The following is a 16,371-nucleotide window of genomic DNA, read 5'->3' as shown; positions in this document are numbered from 1 at the left end:
GTCCAAAAGTTAGGCAGGCAAACTGTGCTATTACTGTGGGTACATATAAATTGAAAAATCATCTTGACTTGAAAAGGAAAGATGCTGTTCTCTTAAAGAGAAGGGAAGTTCTGAATCCTTCCCAAAAAACCTTTATGGGAAGCTGGGGAGAAAATGGCTTTGGGAGATTACTGTCCTGATTGGCTATTTCTCCCTTATAGGGAGTTTGGAGAAAGAGAGACGGTGAAAGAGAAGGAAAGAAAAGATGGGGTTGGTGAGGGTGAAGGAAGGAGGAAATGGCCATGAAAAACCAGAGACAATATGCTTCAGGCACCAGGTCAAACCCGTACATGAAAGTCAAATTGTTTCATGAGTGATTCTAACTGGAGGTTAATGAAAGAATCAAAAAAGGAAAAGATGATGAGAACATAGAAGTTAAAATCTGCAAAGAAGGACTTCCCTGGGGGTTCAAAACCGTAGAGAGCATGCGCGTCCACTGCAGGGGACAAGGGTTTGATCCCTGGTCGGGGAACTATGATCCCACATGCCTTGTGGTATGGTCAAAAAAAATTTTTTTAATAAAAATTAAGTAGTCAATCTGTATCAATGATAAACCCAAGAATAAGATGTCAAAAATTAAAATAAAATTTAAAGAGAAAAATATGCATCTGCAAGTTTGCTTGAAGACCTTTCTAAATATAGTGTCCATTGACAAGGTGCCTACCTACGCTTAGTTGCATCACTAAAGAAGCTATACACATTTGAGTGTAAATACAATTTGGGAAAACTAGGATTAAATGCAGGTGCCTTGAATGGGAAAGCACTGTCAGCAGTTCAGGTCCAGCTACCAGGCATGTGGTACCAAGCTCACGTTGAAGAGTGGCTTCAGAAAGGTCCATACTCAATTAGGTATTCTAGAATGACTCAGCAGGTTTTGTAGATTCTATATCCTACCTAGAAAACTAGAAATCTAAAGTTATACACAGCGATGAATCATATGAAAACATATAAAACATAATGAGACTATTCACTAATGACATGACTATTTACTTTATAATATAACACACAATTTACTTAATAGTTATGCTCCAAGGAATTTTCAGTTCATTGATACGTTCTCTAGCTCTTAGTACAATGCTCATATATGGTCAGCTCTCAATACTGCAGAATGAATGATTAATCACTCTACCCCTTTTTCAAACCGATAAACTGAAACATGTTAGTTACCAGAAAATCTAGTCATGTCTTAGTGCCAGAAATACAGACATGAAAATTCTGCCTTTGTAACAAAAACCATAAAATTACAAATAAAGGTCCTGATAACGAAAATGCATACAGACAAAGAGCAAAGAGCACTGGCCTCTGCTTTACAGTCCAGCTAGTTATTCACCATTGGTTAAACAATTAGGTGGCTGGCACCCTACCAGACTCCCAACTCATGCTCTAAGCACAGTGAGTTAGGTCTAGGATATTCTAGAAAAGAAAAATTCTCTCCTTAAGCAAAACAAATGTTCCTTAACTAAACAAACTTGTATCTATTCTTAATTCTTTGAGATATAGCAGTGTAATTAAAACTTACTTATCTTTGCTTCCATATGCTATTTGGTTACATTTGAAAGCTTTCTTACCAGTCATTTTAATTCATTTATTCACTAGATAAGAATCTCAAATTTGAGCTTCTGTAGAAATTAGTACAAACAAGTGACGTTTAATGACTACTATAAAAATCATTTCCATAAACAGTTACAATAAATGCACTTGCAATATGGTCACACTAGGAAATAAAGTGATAATAAAATTAAATGGAAATAATTCAAATATTATTATTGCCATATTCCTAAATTTTATGTACTCTCATTATCATTTCTGAGTCCCTAGAGGTAAGGACTCTAGAGAAAAGTCCCTAGAGGACTCTAAAAGTCCTCGCCTGAAGACAGGTAAGAAAAGGAAAGCAAAGCAGTGGGAAGAGTGAGGATTTTTACATCAAGAAGACTTGTTTCAGTTCTAACTCCCAGAACTTACTAACTGCATGACCTTCACCATGTTACATAAGTCTATATGCCTCAGTTTCTTCATCTGCAAAATGTACATAAATCAGCTCAGAGAGAGATTGTGCGGGTATCACCAGCAGAGTAGCTGAAACCAGTGCCTAGATCACAATAGCTGCTCAGAATATGTCTCTTATCCTCCACCCTCTCCCTTGATTCATTTCCAGCATGGATTTTTCAGATGCAGTGTAACATTTATTTGGAAATCAGTAATTTAAAAATAAAATAAGTCAATACAAAATAAATCACATTTGCAAATGTCACATATCATAAAAGCATAGTAAAGTAGTTGAAATGGGAATTTTAAAAAGGAGAACATTCTAATCTTCCGCTTATAATGCTAAGGATTCATGTATTCCTGTCTGCTGGAGACAGACCATCAAATCCCAAAACTGCACCAAGTCTTATTGAGTCTTCCTACAAAGTAATTTTTCTTCTGCCCATTTTTTTTCCAATTACACACCAAGTCTTATTGAGTCTTCCTACAAAGTAATTTTTCTTCTGCCCATTTTTTTTTCCAATTACACAGCAATTGCCATAATTTAGGTTTTAATTTTTGCTTAGAGGACTGCTCTAACCATGACTGGTCTCCCTGCTGATCTTTTGCTGTCATCACCCCATTTTCTGCCCCAAGTCATTGAGGGATTTCCCTTTACTATTTGTCCAAAATTTTCAACATAGTTTATAAAACCTGTTACAATCTACATTTCCAATCTCATCTCCCCTTGAGAACTATGGGATTGAGACTAAAATTATGCTCCATGTTGCTTATGAAAACCATTATTAATAAACATAGTTATTAGTAACACATACAATAAGGTACAAAATTACTCCATCCCTGATTTTAAAGAGTTAAGTAAACTTTAAACTTTATTGAGATGGTTGTGTTCTATTTAATATCATTAACAACACTAATTAAATAAAATTGTCAATTAAAGTAATGCTTATCTTCCCAAAGGATTAATATAAGGCTAAGAAGTACATTTCCCCCCATAGTTCGATACTGATGAAATAATCTACTTTAAAGTAAATACTACAACGAAAAGTAATATTTGGAATTACAAAATCAAACTATTCACTATAAAGTTAAATTTAAAAAATAAATAAATACCACCCCAGTTGCCAAACATTAGACTAGAACAATAGAGGACAAGGAAAGATATCTCTGAAAAAACAGAAGAATTGCTGTTTGCTTTCCATGAGATTTTTCAGTGGAAAACCTACTTTGGGATAAAGTTTTAGGCATATTTTCATTTGTATGATTGATGTTAACACAGTTCTGTTGAACTACAACTTTATTTCCAAATACTGTTCTTCTTCAAATTAATATGTAGGGGAGAATTAAGCAAAATAATTTTGTCTATAAGCATTTTTCCCAACAAAGGGATTATCTCTTAACACACAGACAGACAGACAGACAACAGATACACACACAGAGAGAATAGTAAACATTTGTGTTAGTATTCTTTATATTGATGAGGGCTTCCCTGGTGGCTCAAATGGTAAAGAAACTGCCTGCAATGCAGGAGGCCTGAGCCCGATCCCTGAATCAGGAAGATTCCCTTCTCCACGGGATGTATTCTTTATATTAAGGCTAAAACAAAAAATGTTATGTAAACTGTGATAATGTGAAAAGGATTCCCAAATTGAGTAAGAAAGTACAGTAGTGATTCAGCGCAAGTTCAGGAAATGTACTATTAATTAATTAAATGATCAAAACTTAAGTGGCTTAGGGGCTTCCCTGGTGGCTCAGTCGTAAAGAATCTGTCAGTGCAGGAGACACGGGTTCAAATCCCTGACTCGAGAAGATCCCATATGCCGTGCAGCAACCAAGTCCATGTGCCAAAACTATTGAGCCTGTGCTCTAGAGCCCAGGAGCTACAACTACAGACCCCACACACCGCAACAACTGAAACCCGTGTACCCTAGAGCCCGTGTTCCACATCAAGAGAAGCCATCAAAGTGAGAAGCCTGAGCACTGCAACTAGAGAGCAGCCCCCACCTGCCGCAACTAGAGAAGAGCCCATGCAGCAACAAAGATCCAGCATTGCCAAAAATAATAAATAAATATTTTTTTTAATTGAGTGGCTCAATGAAGGTACAAATGAAAACAAAAATTCTTTGTGGACATAAAATTCATCTATCACCAGAGTTTTAGAAACAATCAAAGGAAATAGGTGGCAGCCTTCACAGTTCTCATTTTAAGGTATCACTCAGGCTTTCATTCCCAAAGATTCTTCTCTCTGTACCTTGCACTAGTAATTAAAATGAAAGATTAAACAACTGAACTCAGATTTATTTGTTTCTCCATCAAATGAGCTGGCAATAACAATGTCTATTTAGTGTCTTTATTAAGTTATTTTTCATGTCAGTTCCACCAAGTTCAGGTCCTTCTACGTCCAAAAGAATTAAATCACACACCTGTTTGCTCATCTGAAATTCTGAACAATGATGACCCTTGAGGCTTTGCATTTTATGGCCAGTAGAGGTTGTTAACTGATATGAATATTTCTCTCCAAGGAGTATATAGTTCTCTTTCAGTTTCTGTCTTATCCTCTAGGATCAAGATGAGAGAGACCCTAAGAGAATGGGTTTCTTTAAAGGAAAGTTTCTGGAGGGCTACTGGTTTGCTGCCTGTTTAAAAAGGTCTCAATACATCACCTTCTGGTGACAACAGGAAGCTGTCTAAATCTACTTACAAGAACAACATCGGATCAACAATTATACAGGACTTTGATGTGAACTTGGACAGCCCATGCATTTCAAAAGACTTCCTTGAAGCACAGAGAAAATCATAAAGTTGCTTAAAAATCTGCCTTCCTTCCATTCATATGCTCTATGGTTTCCATTTGTTTCTTAAGTAAACAAACCTGAGGGTCTGATAGGCTGGACAGCAGAGCATTCGTGAGACCAGATCCTGCGTGATAATAAGACTCCTCCTCACTGCCTGTATTCCCAGAACACTGGACAGCTGGTGAATTTATGGACTCAAAGACAAGTAGCCTTTCCCTTGCATCCTAAGGTACTGTTCCAAGCCTCCCTTCACCAGAAGGATCAACAGAACAGTAAAGGCATAACTCATCCTGACTGAAGAAGTTTACCACTGGTTTCAATGTTTCCCCACATTTAGGGAATTTCTTAGATGCTTTCCAACATCAACCTCATACCTATGGGATTTTCTTAACTTCCAATAGCCCCCTCCTTGGCTCAATAGCATTTAATATTGATATTTTTACAATCATTCAAAAAGTGATCACTGTAAAAGAGACTGCATTGTTGCTAAAGTCAAAGAAATAATTTAAATAGGCACAGACATAAGCTCTTATCAACTGAGTCACTAGATGATAAAAAATTCCCTGAAAGTACTGGAGATCAACTTAGACCCACTTGCCCAGGCTGCAAAGATTTAGCAGAGTGAGCAGGTTCAGGGGCACAGTGGGCAGAACAGATGCTGCAAAAGGAAAGGCTTCAGGCAGAAAGCAGGCTACTTAAAATCCAGCACAATTAAGTCCAGCAGCTCAGAGCTGAAGAACTGATGCTTTCAAACTGTGGTGCTGTAGAAGACTCTTGAGAGTCCTTTGGACAGCAAGGAGATAAAACCAGTCAATCTAAAGGAAATCAACCATGAATATTCACTGCAAAGACTGATGCTGAAGCTCCAATACTTTGGCCACCTGATGCAAAGAGATGGCTCATTGGAAAACATCCTGATGCTGGGAAAGGTTGAAGGCAAGAGGAGAAGGGGGCAACAGAGGATGAGATGGTTGGATGGCATCACTGACTCAATGGATTATGAGTCTGAGGAAACTCCAAGAGTTAGTGAAGGACAGGGAAGCCTGGCATGCTACAGTCCACGGGGTCACAAAGATTTGGACATGACTGAGTGAACAATAGCAACATGAAGCTCACTTCTTGCATAAGACTTTGCTTTAGAGAAAAGAAAATAGCAATTACACGTTGTATTATACTGTGGTTCAGGGTAAGATGGCCCTCTGTTATTATAACAGAAAGAGTATCACATTACTCTGACCACACTTCTGTAAGAATCATTTACTGTGAGCCAGGAATGAACTCTGATAATGAGATGATGGTAAGAGAATGAGTGTCAAGACACTTCCAGCTTTCCCAGGAAGTAAGGAAAAGTCTAGCCTGGGATCCTTACTGGCTTTCCAAGACTGTTCAAAGTCTTTCAATGAGTTAACGTGCTCCTTCATTTTAAACCTCTGCTGCCACAATTAATGACTCAGTCCTGGAGTTGTTTTGTTGCAACTAAAAATCTGGGAAAACAAATTATTTTTTTCCCAAGGAGACTGCATTCATCTCAGCTGAACAGAAAGAAAGTTAAGGACAAGGATATTATTCAAAGTGCCATCAAAGATCCTTAACCTCCTGAAGCCAACACCACAGGTAAAAGTAGAGCCTGTGTATAAAACAGACAACTAACAAGACCCTCAGAGAAGGCAATGGCACCCCAGTACTCTTGCCTGGAAAATCCCATGGATGGAGGAGCCTGGTAGGCTGCAGTCCATGGGGTCGCTAAGAGTCGGACACGACTGAGCGACTTCACTTTCACTTTTCACTTTCATGCATTGGAGAAGGAAATGGCAACCCACTCCAGTATTTTTGCCTGGAGAATCCCAGGGACCAGGGAGCCTGGTGGGCTGCCATCTATGGGGTCGCACAGAGTCAGACACGACTGATGCGACAGCACCAGCAGCAGCGAGACCCTACTACAGAGCACAGGGAATTCTCTTCAGCGCTCTGTGGTGACCTGAATGGGAAGGGAATCCAAAAGAGAGGGGATATATGTATATGTTTATGTATATGTGTGCTCAGTTGCTTAGTCATGTCCAACTCTTTCTGACTGTAGCCCACCAGGCTTCTCTGTCCATGGAATTTTCCAGGCAAGAATACTAGAGTGGGTTGCCATTTCCTTCTCCAGGGCATCTGCCTGACCCAGGGATCGAACCTGCATCTCCTGAATGGACAGATGGATTCTTTACCACTGAGCCATCAGGAAAGCCCGTAAAGCAACTATACTCCTATAAAAATTAAAGGAAGGAAGAAAGAATGGAAATAAGAAAGAATGGGAGGAAGGAAGGAAGAGAGGTAGGTAGGTAAGTAGATAGTTAGACAGACAGACAGATACAGGCAATTAATATTATCCTGAAGACCCTCAAGGATGCCCAGGTTCCACAGGCCTTGTTGTTGATTAAGAATCCTAGTCCTTTCTGAAGTGAGGCTGCGTCAGCACTAAACTACTTCAACCATCTCGACTGAGACTCCAAAAATAAACAACTACATATTTGGAAGGCTGTTATTCCAGTCTGTGGTAGGAACTCTAGCATCAGTTTCTACCACATGGAGGTCACCAACCATGTGAATTGATGAAACTGGATTAAACCCTCTTAATGCAACTTCCAACTACATAACTCTATGATCTGTGTACCATAAATTAAAAATAAACAGAAAAGTGAAATTCAAAGTGTTAAGTCACTCAGTTGCATCTGATTCTCTGTGACGGCATTTAACTGTAGCCAACCAGATGCCTCTGTCCATGGATTTCCCAGGCTAGAATACTGGAATGGGTTACCATTTCCTCCTTCAGGAGATCTTCCCAACCCAGGGATTGAATCTTTGTTCTCCTGCATTGAAGGCAGATTGCTTACTGTCTGAGCCACCAGGGATTTTTAAAATAAATAGAGAAGATTCATAGAAAAGGAGGAGGGGAAGGAGAGAGAGAGAAATATAAATGCAAGGAAGGGCTCAGAGGAGCATGCATGGTGAGACATAGAGAAGAGGTAATAAAGAAAGGGAGGGGCAGATTCCAAAGATTTTGCCAATAGTTTTAACCTAAATAAATCTTCAGGTCAGTGTGGATGGGGGGCATAAATTAAACTGAACTCCTCATGGATATCGAACTCAAGAAGAAAATCAATAGCAACTTTCAGAGTTCACACAGCTTCGTCGACAGAGTCCCATTAAAACCCTCCAGATTTCTTTCCTTACAGCTCAAATGTTCCCTGGAGAAAATGCTGATTCAAAACAAGTAAGTTTATAAATTGTTGGCCATTTCTCATTGAGAGAAAACAGACACAGAATTATGCTTAGAGTGAAATGAAGCCAGTAGCCTTCACAAGTTCCACAGTGAAATCTAGGGTAACAAACTTGCCTTCTTGCAAGATACGGCAAGCGCTCTTGGATAACAAATTAGAATTGGCAATGCTGTGCTACCTGTTCCAATGTCCCAGTTTTATATTCCAAAAGCATAATAATGAATCAAATGAAATAAAAACTTAGACGTATACTGTGTGTGTGCACGTGTGTATGTGTGGTCAGTCGTGCCTGATTCTTTGCAACCGTGTGGACTGCAGCCCTCGAGACTCCTCTGTCCATGGAATTCTCCAGGCAAGAATACTGGACTGGGTCACCATTTCCTCCTCCAGGGGATCCTCCTGACCCAGGGATCAAACCCGTATCTCCTGCATCAGCAGGTGGATTCTTTACCACTGTGCCCCCTGGGAAACCCCAGACATATACTAGAAAGCTAAAATTCAACAGGTGACTAGAACCAGGAACAGAACAAACTTCAGGAAATTTAAGGAGTGTAAAACCAGAACTGTGATGCTGAAAATGAGACAGATATTCTCATAGTTACATCATTCCCCTATATAAAATTAATTGATGATATATGTTATTTATGTGATACAGATGCAATGTACTGGATAGATAATTGGTTACTTGTTATTAAAGACACTTGAAAATGAATAATGGAAGAAACACAGGAATTAAAAGGGGAGACTCAACCCCATCACGATGTTCATCATCTTATTTTTGTCAATGAAAGAATCATAATGCGATGCAGAAAGGGGAAGGGCCACACTCTGCGTTTTGTTTAGTTGCTCAGTCATGCCCGACTCATTGTGACCCCATGGACTGTAGCCCGCCAGGCTCCTCCTGTCCATGGGGGTTCTCCAGGCAAGAATACTGGAGTGAGTTACCATGCCCTCCTCCAGGGGATCTTCCCAACCCAGGGATAGAACCCAGGTTTCCCACATTGCAGGCAGATTCTTTACCGTCTGAGCCACCAGGGAAGCCCTGGTGGGGTTGCATACTTTACTCTGTTGCATACTTTACTTACCTGCTTCTCTGTGAGAATGACTCTCCCCAGTAACTGGTCCTCGAGACCTTTCATAGTGACTGTGAAGTCAATGATGGAGGTCCGAGCACTTATTTCAGGGGTATAGGCTGGATTGGGCAGCTTGGTGGTGATGTAGAGTCTGAAGCCATCCATCACATCTATTTCTTTGTCACCGACTTTCACCTTTGTTATAAAAAGAAAGTTAAAAGTAATAAAACCCAGATATACCTTACTGTGTGTTCTTTTGCTTAGAATCTAGTATTGCTTTAAACCACTATACACCTGGAGATCATGTGTATACTTAAAAAGAAATGTTCATTAGGCATTCAGAGGGCTTCAGGCCACTAGGATGAAAAGAAAGAAGGACAAAAATAAGAGAGGAAAGAGGAAGGGAGAAAGAGAGGGAAGGGGTAAGGGAAGAAGGGAAGGAGGGAGGAAAGGAAGTTATCCAACATTTTTTGGTTGTTGTTCAGTTGCTCAGTCACGTCCGACTCTTTGCAACCCCATGGACTGCAGCACGCCAGGCTTCCCTGTACTTCACCATATCCTGGATCCTGCTCAAACTAACGTCCATTGAGTTAGTGATGCCATTCAACATACATCATCCAATAAAAATAGAAATTGGGGCTCCCCTGATGGCTCAGTAGTAAAGAATCCACCTGCCAATGGAGAATCCCAGGGACAGGGGAGCCTGGTGAGCTGCCGTCTATAGGGTCACACAGAGTCGGACACAACTGAAGCGACTTAGCAGCAGCAGCAGCAGCCAATGCTGGAGACACAGGTTGGATCCCTGATCCAAGAAGACCCCACATGCCAAGGAGTAACTAAGTCCATGTGCCACAACTACAGAGCTTGTGCTCTAGAGCCCGAGAACTGCAACTACAAAGCCCAGTGTCACAACTGCTGAAGCCTGAGCACCCTAGAGCCCATGCTCTGCAACAAGAGAAGCCACCACAACGAGAAGTCCATGCACTGCAGCTAGAGAGTAGCCCCCACTCACCGCACTGAGAGAAAAGCCCAGGCAGCAACGAAGATCCAGGACAGCCAAAACTAAACAAATTAATACAACTATAAATAAATAAATATTGAATTTATTCCATGGGCTTCCGTGGTGGCTCAGCAGTAAAGAATCTGTCTGCCATGCAGGAGCCACAAGTGACATGGTTTGATCCATGGGTTGGAAATATCCCCTGGAGGAGGGCATGGCAACCCATTCCTGTATTCTTGCCTGGAGAATCCCATGGACAGAGGAGCCTGGCCAGCTACAGTCCATGGGGTTGCAAAGAGTCAGACAAGACTGAAGCGACTGAGCACGCATGCACATAGAATTTATCACCAAAACGGTTGTGATCATACTGCAGAAGTGAGATGGATTCAAGACTGATGACATCAGTCATGTACCAAAAAGATATGAAAAGGTTTATTATTCACATGAGAATTTCTGGAGATTCAGGGTAGGCTGCCAAACAGGTCCAAAGAAAAATCAGTTGAGAGAGAAGAGAGGGGCAGGTGTTTTAGGGTTTTACGGAGATCATGGGATGCGACTAGGATGAGGATTCCCAGATATGGTCATGAACAGGGAGTTGCACGGTTTGGATTTCCCACTGTGGCTCAGCTGGTGAAGAATTCGCCTACACTGTGGGAGATCTGAGTTCAATCCCTGGTTGGGAAGATCCCCTGGAGAAGAGAAAGGCTACCCACTCCAGTATTCTGGCCTGGAGGATTCCATGGACTGTATAGATTCCATGCACTTCATAGTCACTGAAAACAGTGACTTTCACTTTCACCAAAAGAGAGCAGAGCCACGTTTTCTCATCAGCTTGCCCAGATTTGGGATGACACGGGAGAGGGCATGATGGGGCTTGAAAGCCATGCAAAGTCTAACATCAGAATGGAGTCAGGCTTCATGATACAAGTGAAGTAGATGTTCCTAAAAAGGCTACTCTTGATCCTAACTCAGGAAGGTGGAAGAGAAAAGCAAATGCCTCCTGCCCCAGACTTGAATCTGAGTTGATGTTTAATGAGAAACTGTGACCTCTGTCACACTGACCTGGCCTCGTGGAAATTGCTCTGCACACTGTCATTGGCAGGTTTAACCTACCTTAAAGGTAGATCCAGTCTTAATGAAGTTTCTCTCCAAAACATTATCCAGGGCTGGATCTAGTTCCTCCCCAACATCTTCGATAAGCAAGGGTCTTCCGAGAGAAAGACTGTCCTCCAGGTGGTTTCTGAAGTACTTGTGATTTAGAGATGTGATCTGGAAAAAACATCACATTCTTTAGCTTAGCAAATCATCATTTCCTTATCTTTATTCATTTAATTGAAGGGGTTCCATGGGTAAAGAATCTGCCTGCAGTGCAGGAGACACAGGAGACACAGCTTCAATCCCTGGGTTGAGACGATCCCCTAGAGGAGGAAATGGCAAGCCACTCCAGGATTCTTGCCTGGAAAATTCCACGGACAGAAGAGCCTGGTGGGCTATAGTCCATGAGGTCATAAAGAGTCGGACACAAATGAGCAAACAGCACTAAAAGGCACTAAGGGTTGATTTACAATATTGTGTTAGTTTCAGGTGTACAGCAAAGTGATTCAGCTGTAAATATTTTTTTCAGACTGTCACAAAATATAGAAAAAGTTCCCTGTGCTACACAGGAAGTCCTTGTTGGTTATCTATTTTATATATAGTAGTGCATTTATGTTAATCCTAAACTTCTAATTTATCCCTCCTCCATCACCTTTCCCCTTTGGTAACCGTAAGTTTGTTTTCTATGTCTGTGGCTCTATTTATATTTTGTATATAAGTTTGTTTATATCATTTTTTAAGATTCTACTAATACATATAAGTGACATATAATATTTGTCTTTGTCTAGCTTACTTCACTTTGTATGATAATCTCTAGGTCCATCCCTGTTGCTGTGAAAGATACTACTTCATTCTTCTGTATGGCTGAGTAATATTCCATTGTACAAATATACCATACCTTCTCTATCCATTTCTCCATGGACATTTAGGTTGCTTCCATGCCTGGGCTATTGTAAGTAGTGCTATGAACACTGGAATGTATGTATCTTTTTGAATTATGGTTTTCCCCAGATATATGCCCAAGAGTGGGATTGTAGGATCATATGGTAGCTCTATTTTCAGTTTTCTAAAGAATCTCCAGAGCATTTGACGGCATCATTTCCTTTTACTAGGAAGCAGGTAAAAGCTCTGTGTGACAATACTGCCTTTCCCCACTACCACCACATTTGTGACAAATAATCATGGAATAACTATAGAGTGTCTTTATTTGCCGCACACCTAGTGTGACATAGCTCTGCCCTGCTCTGTTTATCAAGGAGAGCCTTAGGCCCTAACAGAAGGGAGTCTGAACCCTTTAATGGACAGCATTAGGAGAGATAAACAAGAATCCAAATAATGCAATTTTTAGACACTCTTTTATAAATATTAATATCTAAATGTTAATAACAAATATGAAATATGAAATAATTCTCAGATACTGTTTATACTAAATATGAAATAATTCTCAGATACTGTTGACCTGGGGCAATGAAATTGCTTAGTAGCACGTTTCATGCGTGTGCTTAGTAGCTCAGTTATGCCCGACTCTTGTGACTCAATGGACTGTAGCCCACCAGGCTCCTCTGTCCATGGGACTCTCTAGGCAAGAATACTGGAGTGGGTTGCCCTGCCCTCCTGCAGGGGATCTTTCCAACCCAGGGTTCGATCTAGGTCTCCTGCACTGCAGGCAGATTCTTTAGGTTATGAGCCACCAGGGAAGCCCATTTATATTCAAACAAAGATTACCTGGAGTTCATTCTGGTTTTCTTTATTTTTAATCCAGATCTTGCCTTGAGTCTGTGGGTCAATTAGCAAAGGATAGCGAGATGCTTTTGTGACAATAATTCCATTCTGAACAGACAGGTCATCATTGGGCAGGCCTTGGAGGTTCCACTCACTAATGGTAGGAGCATCAATCAACATCTCATTGAGGTTTAGATTGTCTCCAAATGGAATTTCCCGGGCTTTCATTTCCTTCTGCCAGTCATTTAACAGCAGATTGCGAAATTCTTGATTAAAGGGACCAGAATAAGATAGAAAAGCTGTAGCCAACAACACATCCCCTAAAACAAAAAACAAAACACCAGTGAAACACTTTATGAACAGCCTTGTAATTCTGCAGAATATAAGTGGCAAAAAAAAAGACAATCATTCTTTTGAATTAAATTTCAGAAACCAAATTGCAACCACAAGTTGCTGTGTCTTGTGAATAAGCAGTAGTTCAGTTCACTGTGAAAAGAGTCCACATGGCCCACAAGTAATAACTGCTGATAGTCAAGCACTGGATTATGTTGATCTTACTGAATATGAGAGGATGACTTCTAACCTCAGAAGACACAGCCTCCATTCTAAATGACCTTGATCTATATGGTCATTCACTCATAGGAAAATTCAAAAATGACCTGATAATAAGAGTTTAAAGGTCATGAATGGGCCTCCATGGTGGCTCAGACAGTAAAAAATCTGCCTGCAATGCAGGAGACCCAGGTTCAGTCTCTGAGTAAGGAAGATTCCCCTGGGAAGGAAATGGCAACTCACAGTATTCTTGCCTAGAGAATTTCATGGACAGAGGAGCCTGGTGGGTTACAGTTCATGGAGTTGTAAAGAGCCGGACATGACTGAGTGACTAACACATTATCTAAGACAGGTTGCCTAAATGCCAGACCAACACTCATCCTTTTGAAACAGCTGGGTGCACACACACACGCACAGAGGAATTTGAAGTAATGGAGTGTTGATGTATATTCTGATTAAAGCTTAAGTCTGCTCACTCCCTATCACAGTCAACACATAATCCCATTAATAAAGGGATTTGTGTGTGTGTGCTTAATCACTCAGTCCTGTCCGACTCTGCAACTCCATGGACTGTGTAGCCTGCCAGGCTCCTCTGCCCATGGCATTCTTCAGGCAAAAATACTGGAGTGGGTTGTCATTTCCTCCTCGAGGAGATCTTCCCAACCCAGGGATCAAAACTGAGTCTCCTGCATCGAAGGTGGATTCTTTACTGCTGAGCCACCTGGGAAGCTAATAAAGGGACTTACATACCTACAAGTCTTTTAGTTTGTGCTGCAAACTCTTTACTTTGCTCTGTCCATCTTTCTTTTTCTCCTGCCAAGCCTCCGATCAGTGCAGAAGCAGCCTGCATCTTATGTCTGCACCTCTCTGCATCTTCAAGCAAGGTCTAAACAAGAAGAAAGCCTTTTTTCAGAAAAATAGAGCCTGCAGCTCAAAAACATAATTCTAAAACGTTATATGTTATACGCCTTTGTGAGAAACGTGAGCCATTTATTTCACAGGAAGCATTAACTTCCGTTTCTATGTGTCTGGGTCAGTCCAGCCCGTGTTAAGCCCTATTTATGGAACATAGAGGGATTCCTCAGGAGGGGTCCTAAGCCAATGGGAAGACCCTCCCCAGATTTTCATAAACTGAGATATAATGAAAATTTGCATCATTGATGATTTTCCTATCAAAAATTACAAATAAAATATACGCACACATGCTAATATCACAGAGCACAGCAAAATGTAAAGACACGCATATCCCCACTTTAAAACGAGAAATGATGGTTCGCATGTTAAAGTTCTAGCATCACTATTGCTTTGTCTAACTCCATATCTCCTTTGATTTCAGGTGAAACTCTAGATTGTCTTGAGGTTGTGGAGTTCTGAAGCTCATTCACAAATTCCAGCCGCATTAACTCAGCAGCCCCCTACCTGTTGCTCTTGTGTCAATAAAAGACCTCTAACTAGACTTCCACACACTGTTGGGCTTCCCAGGGGGCTCAGTGGTAAAGAGTCGGCCTGCCAAACAGGAGACCTGGATTCAAACCCTGGGTCAGGAGGATCCCCGGGAAAAGGAAACGGCACCCCACTCCAGTATTCCTGCCTAGAAAATCCTATGGACAGAGGAGCCTGGTGGGCTACAGTCCATGGGGGTCACAGAGAGTCGGACACAACTGAAGTGACTTCACAGCAACACACACTGTTGCCCCTCAGAGCTTTGTTCTTAAAAACAAATGGCTCCGTATATGTAATTATGGCTGATTTGTGACGTTAAATGGCAGAAACCAACACAACACTATAAAAATTCTTTAAAAAAATTTTAAGGGAAAAAAAAGCAAATGGTTCAGTTTCTCAATATTGAAGAGACAGCTGTTAATTCTACCTGTAAAAATGTATATTTATGAAACAATAATGGATATGGATAAAGATTTAGCTATATGACAAGTCACTGGGAGTTCATATAATATTCACACATATTTATATAATATATATGTCATACACATATGCTAAATGTCTAACAATAGAGGATTATTTATATACTTTATGGTATATTGTGAATAAGAATACTCTAAAGCCATTAAAATATAATCATTATGAAAAATAATCATTAGTTAAATTTCATTTATAAAGCAGTATGTACTGAATGATCTGTTACAGTTTTACATGAATTTAAAATATATGTAAATCAGGCATATGTGTAGATACAAAATAATGAAGAGCAAGATATTTTTAGGCTTTATCACCAGGGTTACCTATGTGTATTTTCTATAAAGAAACACAAATTGCTTTTGTAATAATAGCATAATACAGTGTTTTTCAGAAACAAGATACTTGTTCCAGTTTGTTCTAGTCTGCTCAGTTTTCCTTCCCACTAGAGTTAATGCAGAAAACCCAAAAGCCCAGCTGAGAGGTGCACCCACACCTGTACACCATCCATATTTGTTTGTATCTCCCCAAAACAAAAGATGTCAGCTGGAAGTATCATATGACATCATTGTTTTCTTGTTATTGTTGTTTAGTCACTCAGTTGTGTCCAACTGTTTGCCCTCCAGGCTCCTCTGTCCGTGGGATTCTTCAAGCAAGAATACTGGTGTGGGATGCCATGCCCTCCTCCAGAGGATCTTCCAGAATCAGGGATCAAACCCACATCTCCTGCATTAGGAAGGTGGGTTCTTTATCACTGAGCCACCAGAAAAGCCCTTGTTTATATCTGTTTACCTTTAAAACAAACTTTTCATGTGAAAGATATTTTTAATATTAAGTTATCCTCCCTAAGTTCCCCATCCCCACTTCTGTGTGGCTGAATATAAACTGGCCAACCTCTCCCCTCCCGGCTGTTGCTTTCTGGAAGCCCAGGC

The 16,371-nt window shown here is 40.6% G+C and overlaps 1 protein-coding gene across 2 annotated transcripts in view; it reads right to left on the bottom strand.

Moving 5' to 3' along the window:
- The window catches only part of DNAH5 (dynein axonemal heavy chain 5), a 324,445-nt gene that overhangs the window by 53,779 nt on the left and 254,295 nt on the right, over positions 1 to 16,371 (bottom strand). For both annotated transcript variants that reach the window (XM_027520119.1, XM_027520118.1), the window contains exons 62-65: positions 14,276 to 14,411; positions 12,977 to 13,293; positions 11,270 to 11,425; positions 9,169 to 9,351 (exon numbers count right to left, since the gene is read on the bottom strand). In XM_027520119.1, the coding sequence (XP_027375920.1) occupies positions 9,169 to 9,351; positions 11,270 to 11,425; positions 12,977 to 13,293; positions 14,276 to 14,411 (792 nt within the window). The remainder of the gene's footprint in view (positions 1 to 9,168; positions 9,352 to 11,269; positions 11,426 to 12,976; positions 13,294 to 14,275; positions 14,412 to 16,371) is intronic.

This window comes from Bos indicus x Bos taurus, chromosome 20 (genome assembly GCF_003369695.1).
Source record: "Bos indicus x Bos taurus breed Angus x Brahman F1 hybrid chromosome 20, Bos_hybrid_MaternalHap_v2.0, whole genome shotgun sequence".
NCBI classification, from domain to species: domain Eukaryota; kingdom Metazoa; phylum Chordata; class Mammalia; order Artiodactyla; family Bovidae; genus Bos; species Bos indicus x Bos taurus.
The sequence above is the reverse complement of the archived record's forward strand: the minus strand, read 5'-3'. Positions and strand labels throughout refer to the sequence as shown.